The sequence below is a fragment of the Cenococcum geophilum genome, assembly GCF_001692895.1.
Source record: "Cenococcum geophilum 1.58 unplaced genomic scaffold K441scaffold_35, whole genome shotgun sequence".
Classification (NCBI taxonomy): domain Eukaryota; kingdom Fungi; phylum Ascomycota; class Dothideomycetes; order Gloniales; family Gloniaceae; genus Cenococcum; species Cenococcum geophilum.
The window spans coordinates 1014080-1039879 of NW_027137593.1; the positions used below are offsets into that span (position 1 = coordinate 1014080).

Consider the following 25800-nt stretch of genomic DNA (forward strand, 5'->3'; position numbering starts at 1 on the left):
CCCGTTACAATTTAAAGCTTGGAGCTTTCCCTCTTTCCTTCTTAATTTTGAAGTCATCCTTAGTAACCTTCTGCGTAATAAGTACAACACATAGCAACCCTAAAATATCTTCGATATTTTCTAAATCAATTCCCTTAAGTAGTAATTCGCTCAGTTTAAATTCCACTTCCGCGGCGGTAAAAACCCCCCAACCTGGAGTTGGCATCTTAGATCTCCCTTATAAACTACATCTACGAATCTTTTGTTATCTTATTGTTCTTAGAAGGCTAATCTGCCGGTGTTCTTTTATCATTTTAAGGAAAATGCTGCTAGAGCTAATATTAATATATAGAACATTTGCACTAGAGGCCCTTAAGGTATTTTATAGAGAAAATATCTTCCTCCTTAAGCCCTATAAATCCCTACGTACTATATTAGAGCTATATACATTTCTACCTCACCCAAATATTCGTCCCTTAATTAAATATTTGGACCTTACTTTTATATCTAGGATAGCTAAGTATTGCAACCTGGTAACAATAGCAGCATACCTCCACGATTTCAAACACTTGGGGTTTAATAGTCTAAAATCGGTTAAAGTGGTCATAAATCTAAATTAAGTCCGAGATTTTCTAAGACCTGTTAATGATATGCAGATTGGTAATATTAATATTAACGATAGTTCTGGAAGAGTCCTCTATATATATTTCCTACTTATATAAGCAGACTCCCCTTTCATTCGGTCTCCGCGGTAACCACTTTAATATCCGTAGTAGTCACCCCAGACTCCGTAGATATAGGCCTATATTAGGGCCTATATTCCTTATAAATAGATTCCATAGCTTTATTTCATTTATTTAATATTATTTAGTTTATCAAATATTATATCTAAAAGGCTTATTTAGTATATGGCAGGTATTAGTATTATAAAGGTAATATCACGTAGCTACAGTTTGTAGATAGTATAATATTATAATTTAATTGATGTCTAGAATGAGGGAGGGCGAGGAGCTTAAGGCTCCTCGCCACGCTAGTGCCGCGGTACTATATAACGACTACGTAACTACACATAATATTGTCCCGACAGCAGGAGATACTAGGGAGAAAGATCGCTTATTGCGGTTACTTTATAGTCTTCTCCATCTAACGCTAGATATCCAAAAGAACTAAATAATAGAAGCACTAGCATATTTTTACAACGCTAAGAAAAATTTATCATCGCTATATATATACGTATTTTTTTCTTAGAGGTTATTATACCTTAGCACTATAGCCTGCGTATCCTACGTGATACTTATCTTATCCCCTTCTATTATAATACTCCTTTTCATACTATAATTCACCTTTTTTCTTTATACTCTTACGACCATTTTCATAAAATCCAGTAGAGCGTCAGTGGTCTTGCCGAAATCGGTCTTGCAGGAACCTTTCCTCCATAGTTTTTAGCAGTACTCGGACTGCTTAAAATTGAGGAGGGATCTTAAGGTAAACACGTTAGTTCGCTGTACTGTAAAAGCGATTACCTAAGGACTAAACGTAGGAATTAATACTTTCAGCATAGCTAAGCCCTTCTCGGTATAAGAATCGAAAAGGTTTAATATAAGCAGAACAATAAACTATATAATCTTTAAAGTAGCGCATAACCTAATACTTAGGATAATTGAGCGGATGTAAGTAGGATGTAAAGGGTGGCTCGGGGAAATAGATAGAGCGTTTAGGACTTATAATTAACTAGCAGCGAAAATAGGGTAAGAAGTAATGAACTGGTATATGTATCCCTTTAGTATAGTTGGCGTAAGAGTATTTAGGGATATTATGGCTTAGCTGGATATTAGACGGACGATTACTAAGTAGTATAGAAGGATTTAGGACTAAATAGACAATTGCAGGATAGTATGTCCCCTAGGTTTTAAATCGTACATTATTTGGAGGCAAAATAGCACCTTAGCAATGTTATTAAATAACCCCCCCCCCCCCCCCCCCAATATATGATAGATGTCGATAGCCGAGAAGGATTATATTAACTAGATGACCCTTAATATGTTTAACGTATCCATTTTCATTATTCCGACCTGCTACACCACACTTCTCGTTCGCCACTAATTTATAAGCTTTAGGCGTTCTTTACTTACATACTTTAAATAAAACAAGGTGTTGAACCAACAATGTAGGTAAGGAAGACTTGTGTAAAGATTAATCTATAAAGAAATAGAGACTATATATACATAAGGTGGCTACGTAATAAATAGGTAACAGAAACAGGTTTATAAGACATTAGCGGGGTAGTAAGACAGTAGTAGGGAAATCCGATTTAGGTTAATATAAGGGTCTGACAATAAGCAAGCTACGAGAACCTAGAGGAATAAACCATTGTTTTATTATTTATATCAACCAGGCTCTTTATATATACGTCATAGTTAAAATTAGCCTAAGCAATACCCGCTAAAGAATATATCTTCTTACTTACGCTAATAGCTTATTACTATTCACCATCAATTTCCTATTCGTCTTTCACATCTACTCTTTCACATTTAGTCTTATCCCTTCATAGTTGCTATCTTGGTGTTTATCAATCTTAGGGGGAAATATACGAGCTTCAGAAATTAAATACGCCATCTTGTAGCTTAAGAATTAACTAATATCAAAAGCTTTAAATTCCTAAACACGAGTCTTTAATTCTATTAATTTGATTAATTACCTCTTATCGATAACTATAGGGCCTATTTCAACGTTATAAGGGATATATTGCCATATACTATTTGACAGAAGAGAACCCTTTGCCGTGGCCGTGATATATACAATGATACAACCCGTAAAATACTAAAAATACCTCCAAAAATGCCACACCGAAGTAGAAAGAAAATTTACATCAAAGCCAAGCCGATTAATTAAGGCTTTTGGGCTGCATGTTGACGATAGACAATCCTATGGGGTGGAATCCAGCGGACGTTGCTTCGCTTACCAATCATTCCGTTTAAGTAGGTTGTGCCAGCGGCAAGGTTTTATGGCGTAGTATAGCCGTAGTTACAGAAACCGAACTAGGTGGTACCAATGTAGATAACGGCACCGTTGTTAGAGCAAGGGACGCATATACTTAAAGCTGTCGGTGCGGTACTAACACTAGTGCCACTGATAGGAGCGGCGATACTTAAAGGAGCAGCTAAATCGGTAGCCGTGTTCGTAACGACAAGGGTTATAAAGGATGTTGGAGCTATAGCTATAGAGGATACACCTAGAGCAAATACGCTACCTAGGTTAGAGGTTGCCGCAGGTATAGAAACGGCGCTAATAGCTACTAGCACGCTAGCAGTAGTAGAGGAGGCAACCCCGCTAGCCGAACCCAGAGTTCCTGCTCTAGCGCCTATCTTAGTTATAGAAGCGCAGTCCTTACTAAGAGAAGTACTAATATCTGCTACCTGTTGAGTCTTAACAAAGTCGCCGGGATTCGGGAATTAGTAGTTAAAATTCTCAGGAATGTTGCAGGTCTTAAAAGGAATGTTAGCAATAAATATATCCAGAAGCTTCTCTATAACTAAGTTGTTATTGCTACTACTAGTTACTATAATTGGTGCATAGTTTATATACATCTCGCGGTTGCCAACCTTGTTAAACTATATCTAGTCTAGAGTGTACTGACTATTTAGCATGCCCTTAGGAAGCGTATACTAGAAAACAGCAGCACCGTTACTATTTGCATTACCAGGAAGATTTCCAGTAGCATTTAAAGGGCAACCGCCGATAATGCTATAGACAACTTTCTACTGGCTATTCCTCGTAGGCTCCTTATCTAAGGTAACACTGACCTAGTAGAAGCCCCTACTGTGGACCGCACTACTAATAAAGCTGAGCTCTTAAGGAACGCCTACTTTAATGTTATTTATCTCTAATATATTATAAACACTAGTGCGCTGCTTATAGGGGAAATCGTCTCCTGTATTATTAAGGGGACTATTATTAAGAGTATCTTTACTATACGGCATAGGCGTGTTCAACTTTATATGCGCATTAACTAAGGCGAAGAGTATGAAGGTCATAGTGGCTAAGGTAGTCGGTGCTAATATTGTCTTAAGTTGTAAAGAGAGCGTAATATAAATATTAAGCAGACTATTTCTGAGAAATCGCCAGACTAGCTAAGCGATGCGAGAACTTTTGTTAAATAGGTGTTTGCGTCTTAACGGGTTGTTGCTAAAGATGCAATACCTTAGAAATACGTTGGAATTAGAAGGAGTAAGCGTTACTAAAGAGAGAAGGATTGACGAGCACTAAGAAGATTTTAAGTGCACTGTAGGATTGACTTGAAAAGCATTTTAGGCTGTTCTACCTATATATATAGAGCAAAAGTGTCTTAGATGCCGGAAAACGCAGTGAGGAGGGGTGCTAAAAATAGAGGTAGAAATATAAACGGAGGCATTAATAGAGGCAGTTTTCTAGGCAATCGGCCTGGGTATATTCGTTTAGTACAGCCACTAAAGAAACTTCCCCTTTATATGTAGCTGAAGTTTTATATAGTACTTAGCGAATCCGACTTCCTCTTATATAGTCTAAAGGAATTAATAAGTCCTTATTTAACCATCCCTAAGATTAATAAAAATCTAGATTAGGACTTCTATTACTCCTCTTTAATCTTATAAAATTAAGCACTTATATCTGGGGGACATCTCTTCGTAATAGCCACGTAGTACTTTGTCCGCCATCCTCTGATTTGCAGTACATCGCTGTCCTAGTAGCTAGGTAACGTCGCGAATGGACTAAGGCCTGTGAGATCGTGTCGGACGGACAAGTCACTAAGGGGAACTCTGTCTATTAAATGTGGCTCTAAAGCCTCTATATATATATAAGGAAGGGGTAGTAGACTAAGTTAGTGACTAAGTCAAAGGGTAGGTAAGATGGTATGAAACAGGCTGGTGAGTTATAAAGTGGTACCTAACAGTGACCTCGACGGTCAACAGATGGTAATCAATCTACATCCCTTTAGACTTCACTTCTTACTAAACTAGAAGCTCTCTAAAGAAGAAGTAGACTATTTTAGACGCCTTAGACGTTAACGCAAACCTAAGGTTAGAAGGCGGTGGCGAGGATAGCAGTTACCTAGACGTTGTAGATGCAGATAATTGCTAGATTAATTTTAGCAGAAAATGTTAAGAGACTGCTTTGCATCAAACTGGCTCTCCTAATTAGCTTTGGCTGCGATAACCTTATAGCATTATTCTTTAAGGATATTAGACCCGATCACATACGCGAATAATTCTTAAAACTTATAAAGCCGGATTTTTGCGCAGCTCTAGCCTTGTGATTTCAAGAGGACCTATACTTTTTAATTTAACTGATTAACCTTCTATATAACGAACTGCCTTTAAGAATTTATCCTTGCCCCAGAGATCTATTAGCGTTCTCTTAGGATACCAATCCCATTTATTACCGTGCGTTCTTGCCAGAAAGGTATATTGACTAGATTAATGGTGTGTCGTTCTAAAGATAAGACGAAGATTGTATAAAGCTTCGCGTTTTGGGCAAGGATTATATGGGGGCCCGTGCATATCATGCATTTACTAGGTTCGATTAATCACTTACACACCTTCCGAATTCTAGAAAGTACTAATACGCTAGGAAATAGCAAATAGGAGACGCTACTATTAAAGGATTTTCAATAAAGTCTCTTTAGTCTTTCTTTACTTACTCTTTAGGTAGATTTTATTATAGAAATTATATAGAATTGCGTTTACTAGACTGAAAAATGCAACACTACTTTATATTTAGAGATATTTACTAAACTTTACTAAACGATCGCTATCTACCTTAGGTAGAGCTAACTCCTTACACTTAGTATATACCCTCTCCTACTCTTATAACCAGACCTTAAAGTTCTAGTTCTAAGGCGCCTTCTTAAGCTTTATATATTAGGTAGCTAGTTAAAGCTCTTAGGCGTTATTAGTTGGAGTAACTAGGGAGGGCTTGCAGTATATTAACGCTAGTAATTGACAAGCCACCCCCTTTAAAAACCAAGCTTAGTAAGCAATCAAATACTGTAATAGGTGACCCTTAGCAATATATCACGTATTAAACTTCATCAAAGCTTTTACAATAACGCGTACATGCACCGTAAAATAAACCATCAAATCGCGTCTATATACATCCTCTATAATACGCATCAACGGGGCCGATATAGACGACGCCTTTATAAACTTCCTAGACACCCCTACGTCAAGCGCCTGCCATATAGGTCATTTGAATTCGATCTTAACAAAATGGATAATAATCGCGTTCTGTTAAAATTTAAGTAAGTCTCTACTACCTATATTAAGCCACCTACTTACTATCTATATAAGTTCTTAAAATACGAGATTAAGAAGCTTACAGAGCTCTTAGGCCTCTACCTTATTGTTTACCGTGCCCGCTACCACGTCAATCCTGTCACTGCCCTCTGCGTAGTACTCTACCGCCTTACCTTTCCTACACGCCTATACACCATAGAGGAAGAATTTAGGCGATCACGTACTTGGATCTATATTATTTTCAATAATACAATCACCTTCCTTGTAGAGCGCTTTCGAAGTAATATATAATGGCACCCTATACTTACGTACGAACGTATTTAAAAATACGCTTAAGCGCTTGCACTTTATATAGTAGAGGTAGAAGCAATTTAGGGCTTCCTTAATAGAACGTTTTAAGGCTTCTATAGGCCCGATCAAAATCAGCAAACGTTCTACTCTAGCTATAAGTATAAACACGGCTTTAAGTACCAAGCTATTGTAGCTATAGATGGACTATATATAGCCTTACATAGGCCGTATAAGGGTAGAGTTAATAATTTCCTAATAGTTACCAACTCTAGGGTTTAAGGGAGACTTAATAAGGTAAGTTCTGGCCAGAAATTATATAGAAAGATTATATATAATACGCGGCATCGCGTATATGGATATTTTATTAAAACTAACGTATATATATTCTAGATCTTCGAGGATCACTATCTATACTTTATATGTGGAGATTAGGCCTATAAATTACTTGCTATTATCTTTAGACCCTATACAGGCGATAGGCTTATTGCTTCTAATAAGCAATATATAAATAAGGAGCTCTCTCGTATACGAATGTCAGTAGAGCACCTATTTAGGCTCATATATAATCTCTAGTCGTCTAACACCTATAAAGCTAGCTTAAAGCAAGGCCTCCAGCCTATCGCAGCTCTATTTAAGGTTGCAATTCTTTTTACTAATTGCTATACATATATAAGGAAATATATAGTGGTAAATAGTTGGTATTAAATTGCTCTACTAACGATTAAGGAGTATTTAGAGCTGCCCAATAGGGAGTCGATTTTAAAAAAATTTATACCTTTTTTCTACTATATCTATTTTTATTTATTCTAACTATTAGAGCTACTTAATATACACCTAATATATATATTTAAGGCCGTCGAAAACGGACTCTGCACCTGTACGTGGTGACGGCTACGAACCTAGGTCTTCGAAGTTCAGACCCAGAGCTAACGCAGAGACGTCGCATAGCGTGCGGACAGGACCTGGTGGTGGTTGTGGGCGTTAAGGGCGGTAGTGAAAAATTTTTGGATGGTGAGATCTTGAAAACCACTACTATTGGCCCTCTACAATACGACGACTACCACTATTCTCCTATCTGGGGCACCTATACGATCCAACGTGGATATGTGGCACTCAATAAACATCCCCAAACCTCGACTGAAAGCATCGACGACCTCACATCGACGAACGAACGCGCGCACGAACGAACGAACGAACGAGCAAATATACGGCCCCTCCTAACCCCCAGGGCGATCGCCCGCGGAGCATGCGGTCACTCGCCGTCTTACTACTAAATACTACCTAGCAGCCTAGATTGCGACCCACGGTTTTCCCCATTATCTTCTTTCGACGGAGTAGTGACCCTTAGGAAGGGCCTAGCTGGGGCCTAGGCACAAAAGATACCCAAATACAACATATCCCGCTCGCTTATTAGTATTACGGTGGTTAGAACGGATGAATCCCCCTTACGCCTTCGGTGGCTCTAGGGGGGGGGAGGCAAGGCGTATATGGCAACGCAATGGTTATAGGAGATAGCATACAGGGGGTGGTCAAGATATGGGAAACGACCGTACGGCAATCGATTAGCAAGGCCTAGCTGGGACGTAGTGAACCCTAGCTTTGGATAAGCTAGAGAAGGAAGCAGTGGTTCCCAAGGAGTTCGAACATCCAAGGAGGACAGGACGTAGCCGTAGGCCCGCAGGGCCGCCGCTACGGACGGACATGGCAAATCGGGGTTTTTCATCCTACTAAGGTGGCTCATAGGGTTTTTCCTCCCCCCCAGCAGCAAGGGTTTTTTCCCGTTAATATTACTTTTCCCTTGTGTACGGAGTAGTCTGCGTGGGGCTAGATAGCATCCGTATCAGACGTTAATCAAAGAAGAATTATTATTATATATTTAAAAAGTGGCATAAATTACAGATCGCTTTTGGTTAATATTTAACTTTAATCGGAATATTATAATAAGTAAAAATCGACTCCACGGTAGGGGTGTCAGGATTTTAGTGCGACGCAATTAGAATTTGGGCTTAAATAGCTATATAAATGTAATTTAAGAGTAAGGAGTTCGTGCGCGCGATTGTATAACGCTTTGGATAAGTGTAAGGCGTGTATACGAGCAGGTGGTTAACGTTGGGGTATGGGAACTTTAAAAGCTTCAAAGTCTACGACTTCAAATTAAGAGCCTTACTCATTAAGATCTAACTGCAATGGGCCATAAATCCCTATACAGTAAAACCGCGTTTTACCATTATCTCGGTATACCGTTCCTCTACGGTATACCGGTCAATAGCCAGGAACAGTTAATTTTACTATAGGCTTACGTTTAAATTTAATACGCCGTTACGTTTAAAGCCCTCTTATATAAGAACGGTATAGCGCGAGTTATTATAGTGTTGAAACCCCTATTTTTAGGAGCTGATTTAGGCGCAATTTAGCGCTATGCATTAACCCCTTACTCTTAAGCCTATAAACCAGCACCGTAGCCATTAATATTTATTAATTTAACACCCCTCTTGCTATGGCGAAGCCTAAGGACCTTAAGCGCCTTTACTATTATAGTATTTTAGAGCGTAAGAGGTAGTAGATCTGAGTATACTGCTATAAGAACCCTAGAAAACCTTAGAGAGACGCTACTTACTATTTTACTGATTAATTTTAACGCCCTATATAGCAGTCTATTATATTAGACTCCTTAAAGCCTAAATATAAGTACCTTAATTTACTAGTCCTTTAACGCGGCTAGGGTGGCTTTAAGAGGTATAGAGCTCCTAAGAATCCTAAGCTTAAAGAAGTGCTATTTAAATAGCAACAGCGTATATAGGCCGCTGCTATACTCGTTACTAGCGACCTTATTTAGGCTATAGTAATAAAGCTTTAGAATATAATGGCGTACTATTAGGGTTAATAGTAGCCTAGTTTCTTAAGCGGTTGGGTTAATAACTTTAAGAAGAGGAATTATATATTAAGACGGAAGCTATATAGTAAGGCCGGGTTAGCTAATATAGAAGGCGCTTAGGAGTATATATAGGAGCTTAGAGCTATTATAAACGAGTACTTAAATTAGGATATTTATAATATAGATAAGGTAGGGCTTTTTATAAAGCTACGCTAGATATAGGACTTATAACTAAAGGGTGATTAGGCACCAAAAAGTAGAAGGAGCGTATTATAACCATCTACTGTAGTAACGCAGACGGCATCTATATTGTACCCCTGTAGATTATTAGAAAAGTAAAGAATCCTTAATGTTTTAGCAAGTACCGTAGCAACCTAAGGGGCCTTAACTTCGCCTAGAGGTTTAATAAGAGGGCCTAGATAACGGCGTTAATATTCCTTAATTATATTAAGTAGTTTAATAGCTTAATAGGCGGTAGGAAGGTCCTCCTACTTATTAATTCTACTCCTAGCTACGCTACTAGTATAAATATAGTATTGGAGCTTGCTAGCTTACTTAATACTAGGGTTAAATTCCTACCTAAAAACGTTACCTCTTTCTATTAGCCCCTAGATTAGGGTATAATTTAAACCTTTAAAGCCTACTACCGCTGCTACTAGCTATCCTATATAGTAGATTAGGTAGAATAAGATAGGAGCCCCCTTAAGTTAATAAACGTACTTAGGGCTATTTAATAGGCCACTACAGCTTAGTATAAGATTAGCCCTTAAACTATAATAAATTGCTTTATATATTTAACAATCTTTAGACCCTATAAGGGCCCCTAGGGTTGGCTAAGCGGGTATAGCAAGCCTTAGCTTAAGGCCGAATTGCAGATATATATACAGCAGCTTAGCCAGGTAGGGCAAATTAGGCAGTTAATGGCTATTAGTAGCTTTATTAATCTAGAGGGGGAGGACACCTTAGTAGAGCCTAAGGCATTATTAAATTAGGAAGCAATTAAGGCCTTAATTATAGCTTTATATAATAAGCCAAATAATAAGGAAAGCGATACTAATAAACTATAAGTTATTAAGCTTAATAAGGCTTTAGATGCACTAGAGCGCCTTAAGCTCTATAAGGGGTAGTAAGAGGTAGGTAATAGGGCTCTAATTACAACTCTTATAAAGGTAGAGAGAGTAATTCGAGGCCGTTAAGCTGTATAAGTAAAGCAGACGACTATTGTTACGGACGCTTTAAGTACGATGTTACGACTACTAGGAGAGGAGTTGGAAGCAGCTAGTTAGTTAATAGAGGCACGGTCTGGGATAGAACCGGTTAAGCTATGTGACGAGGAATAGTAACCAAAGTCACGTGATATGATCTGTATAATCTATGTAATCTATATAATCTATAACAGAGTAGATAGAGTACGCGTACCTTACGTATAAGAAGGATTTCTTAGGAGTATGGTTATGTATTTAAAGGACCTTAGTCCCTACCTTAGATAGTTCCTTCCTTATAGTAAATCTTAGAATATAATTAGAGTTAATCTATTAAGCACCTTACTCCATTAGGACTTATATTAATTAATTATTTATCTATATACCTAGCTTAAATATAGTACTCCCTATAGTACTTCCTATAAGGTTCCGTAATATATTTACTACTAAGGTTATAGTAAACAGCAAGTTAATAAGATGCCACCTAAAATACTAATTACAACACCATCTATAGTAGCAACAACCTTAGGCGATAGAGATACTAGCATGCTAAGTAATTTAGACATTATTATAATAAATCAGCTTAGGAGTGTTATTAAGTAGAACGATGCTAACTAGTAGGTACGATAATAGCAACTGCTAGATATAAGAAGAGAAAAGATTAAGATGCTATTAATTAAGAGGTTTTTAGGAGAAAAGTATAAGCTAAAAGGATTCTTAACGTAGATTAAGTTAAAGGTATATTATAAGGGAACTAAGCTAGCTAACGTATTAGACTAAGTAGCGTATGTAGGATTGTTCTTAATAGGTTAGGCACTAGAGTAGTTTAAACCCTATCTTATAGAGATATAAGCGAAAAGGTTAACTACTACTAATTTAGAGGTATAGTATATATTCTTAAGCTAGGAAGGATTTGCTAGTAGACTAATATAGATATATAGAGATCTGGAATTAATAGCTACTGTAGAAGGGAAGCTTTACTAACTTATATAGAGGGAATTAGTAATAGACTATATAACGTAGTTCTAAATACTAGTAGCGCAGACTAAGTGGAACTAAGGGGCGTTAATAGCTTAATACTAACGCGGATTAAAGACTAAAGTTTAAAGTATTATAATACTAATAGATAACCTAAGCGATATAAGGGAGTTAATTAAATAAGCTATTAAGGTAGATAACCGGCTATACTAAAGTAAGAAGTTAGGAAGAATATAATAGGGACCGATATATATAAGAAAGATATAATAGGTGTCTAAACTATAGTATAGCGTAGAGCTAATAGACCTAAGCGGTACTAAGGAGGGCTAAGGTCGAAATAAAAGATTTAGAAAGCCTAGCGAAATAATATAGCGCTTAAGAGGCTCTAATAATTAGAAACCTAGGGAGTAAGGGCCAAACTAGGGATCTTAGTAGTAGAAGATATTTAGGTGGACTCTATAATAGAAATAGTAGTTTAAAGATAGAGCTTATATAAATTATAGGAAATAAGGTTATTTCGCTAAAGACTATAGAGGTAGTTAGAGTAACTATATAGTAAAAGGAACTAGACTAGTAGACTATATATATATATATAAAGGGATAATAATATACTACAAGGAACTAAAGAGTGTTTAATTAATAGTTTTACGTTTTATTATAATAATATATACTAAATTTATAAAGACGCTAAGTATAATATAAGCTATTAGCTATAAGAACCTAAGTTAAATAGACTTAGGGGTATATAAGAGTTAGATAAAGAACTTAATAGACTCTATAAACTAGATTAGGATAAAGATAGTATAGTAAGCTAGTAGTTAGTAGAGAAAGTTCTTACGCACTATTTCTAATAAGCGGTAAGATCTAAGGATTAAAATAATTAGATTATTAGTAGTAATAATAAGGTAATAAAGGCGGCTTACTAGGAGTATATAGACCTTAAGAACATAATAATAGAGGTAGAGGTTAAATTAGTAATAGAGACTAAATTAGTAATAGGGATTAAGACTCTATTAGACACGGTATCTATTACTTTATAAGACGGGAGAAGAGGAAAGTTTTAGAGTAAACTAAGTAGATAAATATTTAATATTGCTACCTTACTACTTAATAAAGGTAAAAAGCTATAGGCTTAAGATTCTTAAGACGAGATAAGAGAAGCTTAAGACTCTTAAAGTAAGATAAGATATACCTAAGACTCTTAAGATAAGATAAGGAAGGCTTAAAAACCTATAATAGACGAAAACTAATAGGAGAGAGTAATAGCTTAGTTTAGTAATATATAAATAAGTACCAGAAGAAAGTTCCTAGACGGTAGTCTAAGATTTAGAGAATAAATAGTAACTAGCGTATAAGGCGGATAAGATATCCAGCCTAAAGGTTAAAAAGTTAATATAGCAATTAAGAAGTAAGAGGACTTTAAGGATCTAGCTAAAGGTAGGAAGCTAAAAGAAAGTATAGAAGAATTTAGATAATAAATCTTTATATAGTAAAGGTATAAGATAAGAGTAGAAATGCTAGGTTACCTAAGATACAGGGTACTAATATAAAGAGTTACTAATAGGCCTAGAGTAGGGATACCTAGAGTAAAATAGCTAACTAAACTAGAAGAAGAAGAGGATCTAGGGATTCTAACTAGGTTTAAAGAAAGATATACTAAGGGTTATTATAATGCAGTAATAATAAGATACTTCCTTACAGATAGGATATATATACTTAATTAATTATATAAAAAGTGGTATAGATAGCGATATAGTAATAAGTAGGAAGACTTCTATATATAGTTAGATAAATAAGTTATTTAGGACTAAGCTATTATAGAAAAACGTATAAGTTATATTAAAGGAGCATTAATTATAATATTAAAAAATCTAGAGGATAGATTAGGAGACTAGAGAGACGATAGATAAATCTTAGTACTAGCAAATAAGAAACTAATATTTAGATTACCTAGAGAGAGGTTTAAACTTAAGGATAAAGATAAATCTAGAGTTAACCTAAAGCACCTAGCGCATTATATATTAGTATAGATTATATATATAGATAACTAGTATAAAATATATAAAACGCTAAAGGCGAAAAACTAGAAATACCTAACTAGGATATAGTAGGCACCTAATAAAAAGAAATATAGGAATGCTAAGTATATATATAGCTGGTATCTAGTAGATATTTAAGAAATAAATAATCTAATACTTTAACTAGGAAGATACCTAATAGAAGAATGCTTAGATAGATAATAGTAGTAGGAATACCTAGAGAATACGTATCTATAGTATATTAAAGATAAGAAATAAACTAGATATTAGCTAATAAAGAAGCTAGATATATTAGGATTAAGTAGCTAATAGTTAGGAAAAGGAGAGGCCTATAGGACTAGAGGGAACTAGTAGTAGAGCCTTAGACCCTTAAAGGAATTTAAGGACGGTACCTAAATTTATAAGTTAATTAGCAAAATTAGTAATTTAAAGTGCTAGTAGATAGTAGAGCAATAAGGAACTATATCTTACTAGTAATAGTTAAGCGGATAGGGCTACTGTAACGTGTCCCGCCCGCACGTCGCCATACGGCTAAAAAGACAGAGAGTGCTTGCGAACTTGTCGTAAGCGTGGCGGGATCCAATATATGTACTCTTACAATTGCCCTCCCCTCTGCGCGTTCGTCCTCGAACGCCAAGCCGCAGGGGGTCCACACACTAAGAGTCGCACCATATATTGGGAGTCCCCAGTAACGAAGGCCGCTTGAAACTCAAGCCGTATCGGACACAGCCGACGCCTCTTCGCACGGATGCGCGTTAGACTGTACCAGAGCGAAGCATACGACCGTCGGGAGTCGAACCTACGACCCACCTAGCGACGGACCATACCTGGCTCCAGTAAGTTCGCAAGCACAATTGTAACGTGTCCCGCCCGCACGTCGCCATACGGCTAAAAAGACAGAGAGTGCTTGCGAACTTGTTGTAAGCGTGGCGGGATCCAATATATGTACTCTTACAGCTACCTTATAGATAGAAGGAGCGGCTATACTTACTAGTAATAATCTTAGGAGATCTAATAGCCTATAGAGGAGGTATGATTAATCTTAAGATAGGACCTATTTAGATAACTATTAAAGGAAGATAAGTTATAATATCTTTTAATATCTTACTATTAGGAAAGGATAAGGCAGTATTAGGTATACCTTAGTTATAGGAATACAATCTAAAGATTAATTAGGTTATAGGTTAGGTTAATATTAAGGACACTTAATAACGTAAGATGCGATAATAAACTAAGTTAGTATAGTACTAAGTTAGAGTAATATACAAGGAGACTAAGTAAGGCTTAAGTTACGTACTAAAAAGATACTATAAGTATGGTAAGAAACTATAGAGCCTAGAAAGTAAGAAGCTATTAGAGTATATAGTATAGGACTATAAGATAGAGTTAGAACTAGGAACTAGTCTAAGGTTCTACCTAACTTATAAGCTAACTAAGAAAGAGTCTTAGGCGCTTAAGGAGTTTATCTAAGAAAACTTACGAAAGGGATATATTAGACTATTATAGTTATTAGCGGGTTATCTAGTACTATTTATACTAAAGAAGAACAGTAAACTTAGACTATATATTAACTATAGATAGTTAAATAGCATTATAAGAAAGGATAGGTATCCTTTACCCTTAATTAGCGAAATCTAAGATAGGATAGGTAATATAGAGATCTTTATAAAGATAGATCTAAGATAGATATACCATTAGATTAGAATTAAGGAAGGCAATAAATAGAAGGTAGCCTTTAGGTTAAAGGAAGGACTATATAAACTATTAGTTATACAATTTAGGCTTATAAACACACTAGTAACGTTTTAGAAGCGGATTAATAATATATTAGGAGAACACCTAGATAAATTTATTATAGTATACCTTAATAATATTATTATCTACTTAATAAGCGAAGAATAATATAGAGAATATATTAAATAGGTCTTAAAGAGACTATAAGAAGAATAAATACTAGTAGCAATTAAGAAATGTAAGTTCTTTATAAGAAAGATAGATTTTATTAGATTTATTATAGAACTAGGAAAGATTAGTATAGACCTAAAGAAAGTTAAAGCTATAGTAGATTAGCAAGAACTAGAGAATATTACACAGTTAAGATTATTTCTAGGGTTTTGTAATTACTATAGGAGGTTTATTATATAATAGTTAAAGAATATTAAGCTGTTTATAAGGCTTATAAAGAAGGAGGAACTATAGAGATGGGGAGATAAATATAAGAAGTTGTTTAAGGAACTTAAAGAGTTATTTACCTAAGAACTAATCCTTAAAATCTATTAACTAAGGTTAGATACGATTGTTAAGACGGATATATTAGACTTTATACTAGGAGCATACTTACTATAGAGGTATTAGGACGTATAGCACCTAGTAGCGTATTATAGTAGAAAAATAATACTATTAGAACTAAACTATAATATCTATAATAAGGAGTTATTAGGTATAGTTATAGTACTAAAGAAATAGAGAGCATTCTTATAAGGTATGGAAAAACCATTTATAGTTAAGACGGACTATAAGAACCTTACGGGATTCCTAATAATAAAGGAACTTAACTAAAAATAGGTTAGATAGGCAGAAATGCTTATAGAATACTATTTTAAGATTTAGTATACTAAGGGTATAGAGAATATACGAGTAGACGCTCTAAGTAGGAAAGCTAAACTATAAAATAATAAAAAGCTATTAGGGGCTTTATTACGTAAAGACGAAGATAGATTAATTAGATATAATTATCTAAAGTTAGTAGTAACTTAAAAAGAATTAGAAAAAGTCTATAAGATACTAGAGAGCTTTTAGGTATAAAGGATCTTAAAAGTATAACTAGAGGAGTAACTAGAGAATCTAGAGGTAGAAATATACGAGCACTAAGATATAAAGTATATCCTAAGTAGTATAGTAGAGTATTTCGTGGAAGACTTTTATAAGGGAATAACTTAGGGGTATAATAGAGCTATAAGCTTAGTATTAAGACTCTAGGAGGAGTATATTATTAACGGAATTTAGGGTATAGTATAGAAAGTTATAAAGGAATGTCTAGATTACTAAAGGAATAAACTAATAAGATATAAGCTATATAGAGGGCTATAACCTATTAAAATACTAGGGAAACTATAGGAGGTTATATTATAGGACTTTATTATAAAGTTACTAAAGTTAAGAGATTCTATTACTAGATAAGATTATAATATAATTTTAGTAATAGTAGATAAGCTAATAAAGTAGGGATACTTTATAGTATATATAGAAGAAATCTTAGTAGAAGATATCGCTAGAATCTATATTAAGGAAGTGTTTATAAGATATAGAGCACTAAGTAAAATTATATCGGATAGGGATCTAAGATTCGTAATAGTATTCTAAGAAGTATTCTTAGTAGAATAAGGGGTTTAAGTAGTAATATTAACTGTATATTACCTATAGACAGATAGTTAAATAGAAAGACTAAACTAGATACTAGAATAGTATCTAAGGCATTATATTAATTATATATAGAATAATTAGGTATCGCTATTACTAGTTATATAGTTTATATATATTATAACATCAATGGGCGTCGCTTTAGTGAGAAATGAATGTTTTAAAAATCAAATTTTGTATATTTTTACGAGCGATGTCCTAACCACGAGAGTTATTATATATTTTATTGGATATACTATAGACACATATTCTTTAGGTATTCCCACTACTATTATCCATCTAAGTATTCTTCCGTAAGGAATCTTTTTAATTAAAGTATTAGAGGAGCTCTTGCTGTACCCGGCCCAAAAAGACCAAAAACAACCAAAAGAACCCTGAAAAACACCCAGAGAATCCCCCTAAGATGCATGCATCGCAGGGGAGACATACGTTAAACGACGGTGGTTCGCACTCGCGCGCGCCCACCAGAACCACGCCTAGCAATAGCCCTCTACAATAAGAATGGGCGAATACCACACTATAAAACGGAAAGACCTCTATTAAGAAGGCATCTAACAAAATATAAAGCCTATTAGATGCGTCTAGTATCCGTAGTTACGGGGGAGCGACCGTCAGCTATAATAAACTAATACAGCTAGTAGAATGGCTCCGCCAATCTAGTGTACCTTAGGCACCCCTTTAGCAAACCCTTAACTAAATCCTCTAACGGCTAAGCAAAATCAAAAATAAATAAAATCCCTCCCTACTAGCGAACCGCACCTAGGCCGCCATAGCTGTGCCTCTATAGCATAGGGAGCTTACCCCCCTAAAGATAATATCCGGATATATAATTACAATATAACCAAATATAGAGAAAGTAGAGGGGCTTAGGGGATAATTAGAAATAGAAGTCCTTATAGAAATTTATAAAGAGGTCTATAACGCCATTATAGTCTAACACCTTAGGAGTGGAGATATTAGAGTTACTCTAAGGGACCAATAGGCAAAGGAACGAGCTATAAGGGCAGGGGATAGGCTAGGAGAACGTATTGGCATAAAAGTGCTCCGTAAAGATTACCCAGTTAAAGTCCCAGTGGTTCCCCTAAGCCTTAGGGTAGAAAAGGGACGCTAGGCGGACAATACGGCAACTATATATAAGATAGTAAAATAAACGGAACGCCTTATATTAGGACTTAAGATCACCTAAATCCAATGGCTTTAATAGGAAAATGTAAACTAAGCATATAATAAAAATAATAAAAGAATATAAGGGTCGCTAGAGACTCGCTAGGGAGATGCCGGTCGAACGCATAGCTCCCTTATTGTTAATATATATACACTAGGAATGCAAAAACTCCTTATCCAAAAAGGTATTATTATAAATGGCCTTATATACGACGTAAGGCTCTATAACTATAAACTCCGCCTAAAATAATGCTACCGCTGCGCATAATAGGGACACACCTAATCCACATGCGCAGTATAGGTGTGCTGCGGCCACTGTACAGGCCCCTATAATATAAGAAACTGCTTAAATTAAGACCAAATAAAATGCGCAAACTGCTACCGAAGCACATATAAGGCGTGGGAGAGAGGAGACTACATTAAATATAGGAGACGGAAGGTAAGGGCTTAACAGCTACGGGAATAACTGCACGCTAGGTTATATAAATGGAAACAATAGGCGATAAGCTAGGGGGGCGTAGGTGCCTTTCTAGTATTTCCTACCTTTAACACCAGGGGGCTAGGCTAGCCATCCTAAGCCTTAACGGGCTAGAAGCGTCGCCGCGTGATATTACCAGACTGTATAGGGATATAAGGGTTATAGGGGACACAAGGGAGAGGACGCCCTATAGGAAGACTATTATGGACAGCTATAGCAAGCTTAAGACTAGGATAATTAAGAATTAGACTTAACGCGGCAAATATAACATTTATAGCCGACTCTTAAAGGGTATATAGCCAACCAGTAAGAATAGGGGAGGAACCGGAGATAATAACAGATTTAGATATAGAAGCGCTACTAGGAACATAAGACACGGGAATAAAAAGCTCTATATAAAATAAGTAGTAACTAGGATGCAGACATAAGAGATAGAAGCTCTAAATGTCCTAGAGAAAGTAGAAATAGAGGAAGCGAGGAACGAAGGAGAGGCGAAGGACCCCCGCCGGGGGTCCGCTACCTATCCATTATATAGTACAACTGCGGCAATATAAACCACCGTCTTGCAAGGCCCTTGCTAGACAGCTTAGACCTAGAGAAATACCACATCCTTGCTATACAAGAGCCGTATTATAATGCCTACATATAATTAATATACTACCCCTAAGGATTCCAGCTCCTATATAAACCAAAAGCAGCCATACGCGTGTGCTTTATAATTAGTAAGGCTATCAGCCTATCCTTATAGTCATAGCAGGCAGTTAACCCAGATATTACAGTTATAACAATCCAGACATATAGGGGACCGGTTTAGATTATTAATGTGTATAACCCTAGGGTTAAAGGGGTCCCATAAACAGAGAATATTATATTGGTAATAAGCTTACTAGAAACCGAAGACACAGAGTCTATCCTATTAGGAGATATAAACCTCCACCACCTGCGGTAGGGGGGTATCCATATTACTGCCGAACAACAGGTAGAGTGCCTATTAAAAGCTATAGACACCTAGGGCCTTAAGCTAGCTACCCCCCTAGGAGCAATTATATGGCAACGAGGCACCGCCAGAAGTATAATTGACCTTATATTTATAGACGAAGGCCTATACTAGAGACTTAAAAGGTGTAACCCTAAAGAAAAATAGGCACTCGCTTTAGACTATATCCCTATCTAAATATAGCTAGATCTGGATATTAAGGCATAATTAAATAGCAAAAGATACGTAATAAGAAAGCTTAAGACAGACAGCTTCCTTAACATAGTTAAATAACAACTTTAAGACCTAGAAGAAATCCACCCGATACCAAATAAGCAAGGCTTAGTAGCTACCCCTAAGGAAATCGACTAAAGACTAGAAAGGATCTAGGCAGCAATTAAAAATGGGTTAGAAGAGTACTGCCCGGTCTTAAAAGCGGGCCCCTACGCGCGACACGTATAGTCCGCACAATACGCGGTTCTTATCGCTAGCCAATAATAAGTAAGAAGAAAATATATAAGTAGCTATAATTCTAAAGACGAGAGACATTACAAAGACACAAGAAACCAGCTAAAAAATACCCTAAAAAAAGAAGTAAGGAATAGCTGGAGACGGTTTATAAATAAGTATACTATTAACCCGAGCCTCCCCTATAACAAAGGTCTTTAAAGAATGGCGAAATAGGCAAAAAGAAAGGCAGGACGTCTAGTAGAAGACCTATACCTTCCGCCCCTGCGAAGACCAGGTAAATTACTAGCCACAAGCGACAATAATAAGAAGGTAAAAATCCTTATAGAAAGATTTTTCCCCTAACTAGCTTTAGCAGACCTTAGCAATATTACAGGCGAAGCACCGGTGACTTGCCTAAGGGTTAACAGTGACATAATAACCGAAGAAATGGCTAGAACTATTAGCCGCCTTTTAAATAATATAGCACTAGGACCAGATAGGATCCTAAATAAAGCCCTAAAGACCTACGGACTACTAATAGCACCTTAGCTTGCGGATGTAGCTAGAGTATACTTTATAATAGGCTACTACCCGAGACTCGGAAGAGCTATAACAACGTTTATCCTATACAAAGAAGGTAAAGCAGACTACTCATTTCTAGGAAGCTACCGCCCTATTGCCTTAGAGAATACCCTTAGCAAGATCTTAGAAAGGGTAATAGCGGACCGCATAGTAGACACGGTAGAGGAACACGCCCTACTACCACAAAGCTAAATGGGGGCAAGAAAGAACCGCTTAATACTATTAGCACTTACGCTACTCGCTGCCACCATTAAATCAGCATAGGCGATGTAAAGGGACTTTATAGTATTAATACTTAGCCTAGATATTAGTGGCGCCTACAATAACGTACCCTATAAGCGTCTCCTATATATCCTTAGAGTAAAAGGCTTCCTAGAATAGATTATATAATTTGTTTAAGGATTTATAGGCTAAAAAGAAACATCGCTGGTCTTTAGCGGATACTAAAGCCCCCCTATTATAGTTGTAACAGGAATACCATAAGGATTACCCCTCTCGCCTATACTTTTCCTTTTCTTTATAAGTAATCTACTTAACTCCTTTAAGGAAGGGGCGACCTAGGGGATAGGCTTTATTAATAATATAAACCTAATTATATACGGGCTAACAGCCGCAGAGAATTGCAGAACGCTAGAGAAAGCTTATAATACCTATATAGAATAGGCAAGACAATATAGAGTCCAATTCTCACTAGAGAAGTACTAGCTAATCCATTTTATAAGAAAACGCAACTAATCTGCAGATCTCTAGTATATAATTCGCATCTAAGGCTTTAGGGGTTAGCCAGTTTAGGGCCTAAGAGTATTAGGAGTATGGGTAAACAGTAAGCTCTAGTAGAGCGCATATGCGGCCTAAGCGGCCCGCAAGGGCTAAGTACAGTATATTGCATTATTTAGGATCGTTAATTCTATATAGGGCCCATGCTTCTAGAGGTTACGCCTACTATATATAGCAGTTGTCCGGCTAACCATAACGTATAGGTCCAGTATTTGGGCTATTAGAGAATCTAAGAAAGGCCCCCCTAAATCGCTCCTTAAACTACTTTAAAAGGTCCAAACAGCCTACCTCCGGAGTATAATAGGCGGATATAAGCGAACGGCTACAGCACTGCTTAAGAAGGAAGCTAATATTCCCCCCCTATAACTATATATTGAAGCCGCTGTAATATAAAGGGCGTAAAAGGAACGCAACTTTAATGTTATAAAGTATATTAAGACACGCCTAAATAAACTATAGAGGGACCCTAGGGCGCCTTATAGGAGAATAAACTAATAACCCCAAAGTAGGGAAGATATATTAGAGAAACAGGTAAAGAAAGCAGAAGAAGAATAGTGCTGCTTTAGGGCCCAGGCCTATATAAAGGAGGAAGGGAAACGCGTAAGAGGCCAGTAAGGATAATAGCAAGAGAGAGAAAAGAGCTAAAGTAAAGTATAAAAGAACGCCAGGAAACCAACTACCGTAATATAATACTGGCTGGACTAATGCTAGAGAGGCGTATAGGAGTTAAAGGTATAGAGGTTAACTAAGGCAAGAAGAACTTAAGCCGTAGTATAGTTAACGCTATAGGGGGTAAACACTTTAGGGCTCCGAGAAGGCCTAATAAAGGTAAAAAATATAATGGTAATACTCTTAAGAATAGGAGTAATAGGACTAAAAGACTGGCTCTACTGGGTAGGTGTCCTAGTAGGTAACCTAAGATGTAAATGTAGCTAGCTAAGATAGACACTAAAGCACGTAATACTGCTATGCCCCTTACGTACCAACTAAGAAGTAATACTCTTAGCAGCTAGCATAGAGAACTATAAGACACTACTCTTAATATAAAAAGGCCTTAAGGCAGTTACCCAGTGGCTTATTAGCTAAAATATACTAAACTAGTTCTAGGTTATAAAGGAAATAGTAATAGAAGGCAGGGGGGCGAGCAACGGGTGCCCCCTAATGACTCTATAGCAGTAGAGTAAAGTTTGCGATACTAGCGCGTCCGTAGGCTTGTTACGGCAGCAGTGGTTCCCAAGGAGGNTAAAAAGTAAGGTAGTAGGAGCACCATAGGTGACTCGCAGGCGCCTCGCAGGCGCCCTATAGGCGAGTCCTAAAAGGCGGGGAGATGGATTACGGGGTTTTCTCAAATAGAGTTTTCTCCCCACATATATATAAGGAGTAGTCCGCATGGGCCTAATAGGGATCTAAATCGGACGTTAAGCAATGAATTATTATTATTATATTATAACATTATAGGAAGGTATATAGATGTTACTATTTTAGGCAAATTATAGGTATAAGCCTAGAATATTGTTATTACTATAATAAGTAAAGAAAATAAGTAGTATAGCTAAATAAAGAATAGAGACTTTAATAAATCTTTATATAAACCTTACTAAAATAGTAAAGGTAGTATAAGAATAAATAAAAAAATACTATAATGCTAAAAGATTTAGAGAACTAGATCTTAAGGAGGGAGATAAAGTATAGCTACTATACAAAATTTTTAAGAGTTAATGACTAAGTAAGAAATTGGACCACGTTAGACTAGGACTATTTAAAATTGTAGTAAAGATTTCGGAAGTTATATATAGACTTAACTTACCAGTAAAAATGAAAATTTACCCTACATCGGGAAAATATTCGCAGGATGAGATTTAAGTTGACTTTAGTGTTCGCGTTTCGCGTAATTAACATGCAATTTAACCAACTCGACACGCAATTAACCAACTTAATACGTAATTGACTAACTTAACACGCAATTTAACTAACTTAACACGCAGTTGACCTACTTAATATACAATTTAACTAACTTAATACACAGTTGACCTACTTAATATACAATTTAACTAACTTAATACGTAGTTGACCTACTTAATATACAATTTAACTAACTTAACACGTAGTTAACCTACTTAATATGTAATTTAACTAACTTAACACGCAGTTAACCTACTTAATATACAATTTAACTAACTTAATACGCAGTTAACCTACTTAACATGCAATTTAATTAACTTAACACGCAGTTAACCTACTTAACATGCAATTTAATTAACTTAACACGCAGTTAACCTACTTAATATGTAATTTAACTAACTTAATACGTAGTTAACCTACTTAATATATTTAAAAGTTAAATAACACGCAGTTAACCTACTTAACAACTTTAAAAGCTAACTGTATATTTCTTGACATGTAATTAAGGTAAAGTTATATGCTAATTACGCAAATGAATTTTTATACAGTTTTATTACTTAGAGGCTCTGCACAAGGCTCTATACGAAGCTCTACACAAAGCTCTGCATCGGGTCCCCGCTATATTCCCAATAGCCTCTCCTATATAGCCACCTTATTTTTTTTATCCATCTATCCTTCCTTATATCCTCCCTACCTAGGGAGGCACCAGAACGGCAGCTAGCAGAGGACCGTTGCTAGAACTAGACGACCGTTACTAGAACCAGACGACCGTCGCCGTTGCTAGAACTAGAACACCGTTACTAGAACTAGACGACCGTCGCCAGAATAAGACGACCGTTGCCAGAACTAGACGACCATCGCTAGAACTAGATGACCGTTACCAGAACCAGACGACCGTCGCCGTCGCCAGACGACCGTTATTAGAACTACACGACCGTCGCCAGACGACCGTCGCTAGAGCTAGACGACCGTTGCTAGAACTAGACGATCGTCGCTAGAACTAGACGACCGTTACTAGAACTAGACGACCGTTGCTAGAACCAGACGANCGTCGCCAGAGCCAGACGATAATGACTAGCCAGCGAACACTATAAACGATTTAATCGATCGATCGAATTAAGGCAGCACAGACAGGTAGGCACAAACAGGGAGATGCTAATGGGTAGGTAGATGCTGATAGGTAGGCAGATGTAGACTAGTAATTAGATACAGACAGGCAAGTAAATGCAGATAGGTAAGTAAATGCTAACGGGTAGGCAGATATAGATAGGTAGGCAGATGCAAATAGGTAGGCGATGTAGATAGGTAGGCGATGCAGACAGGTAGGCAATGCAGATAGGTAGGCGATGTAGATAGGTAGGCAATGTAAATAGGTAGGCGATGCAGATAGGTAGGCGATGCAGACAGGTAGGCGATATAGATAGGTAGGTAATGTAGATAGGTAGGCGATGCAGATAGGTAGGTAATGTAAATAGGTAGGCAATGTAGATAGGTAGGCGATGCAGATAGGTAGGTAATGTAGATAAGTAGGCAATGCAGATAGGTAGGCGATGTAGATAGGTAGGCAATGTAAACAGGTAGGCGATGCAGATAAGTAGGCGATATAGACAGGTAGGCGATATAGATAGGTAGGCAATGCAGATAGGTAGGCGATGTAGATAGGTAGGCAATGTAGACAGGTAGGCGATGTAGGTAGGTAGGTAGATAGGTAGGTAGGTAAGTTAATAGGTAGATAGGTAGAAGAGAACTATTGCTATATTATATTAAATTATCTAAAATAATATTTATTTTGCTAGCCTTATAAATAGCCTTAAAGTAGCTTTTATTTATTTAAAATATGCTATTAGTATAAAAGAGGTAAATATAATTGTGGTTGCTAAATGCGCAGATTACTGGTAGGTTTCGCGTAGGTTACGCGCAGACTGCGCGCAGGCTGCGTGTTAAAAAAACACGATATAGGCTAGTCGGTCGAGTTGCCAAATGCCCTTAACTGCGCGCCAATTGCGTCAACCACCAACCATTGAGGCCATTGGTAGGGTACCATATTTTGCCGATGTATATAGTATATCGCGATTCTAGAGCTAGCGTACGGAAACGTAGAGCTACTAGTCTATAAGGTAGATACGTATAGAGGACAGGAGGAAGACAAATGGTAGGTTTTAAAGATTATTAGCTATAAGGATATTAATAAAGAAATATAGTATAAAGTTTAGTAGATAGGCTATAATAAGACTACCTAAGAGCTACATAAGAACCTAAGAAACGCTATAAGAAAGGTATAGAAGTATTAGAAGAAATTAGGTTAGGCAGTATTAATAAAGAAGGATTGCTAAAGAATAAGCCACCTAAGGGGGACTTAGGAGGAATAATTACTAAACTACTTAGAGTTATTTCCTTCTCCGTTAGAAGAGAATC

At 36.6% G+C, this 25800-nt stretch overlaps 2 protein-coding genes across 2 annotated transcripts; both read left to right on the forward strand.

The window, feature by feature from the left end:
• Window positions 1-6659: 6659 nt before the first annotated feature.
• Window positions 6660-6821, forward strand: K441DRAFT_572462 (uncharacterized protein; the record flags this gene model as incomplete). The annotated part of the gene is made up of 1 exon (XM_067644016.1): window positions 6660-6821. A coding segment is annotated over one exon (162 nt), but the record flags the coding sequence as incomplete, so codon positions are not given.
• A 3051-nt stretch (window positions 6822-9872) lies between these two features.
• On the forward strand, window positions 9873-10022 carry K441DRAFT_572511 (uncharacterized protein; the record flags this gene model as incomplete). The annotated part of the gene is made up of 1 exon (XM_067644019.1): window positions 9873-10022. A coding segment is annotated over one exon (150 nt), but the record flags the coding sequence as incomplete, so codon positions are not given.
• Window positions 10023-25800: the final 15778 nt, after the last annotated feature.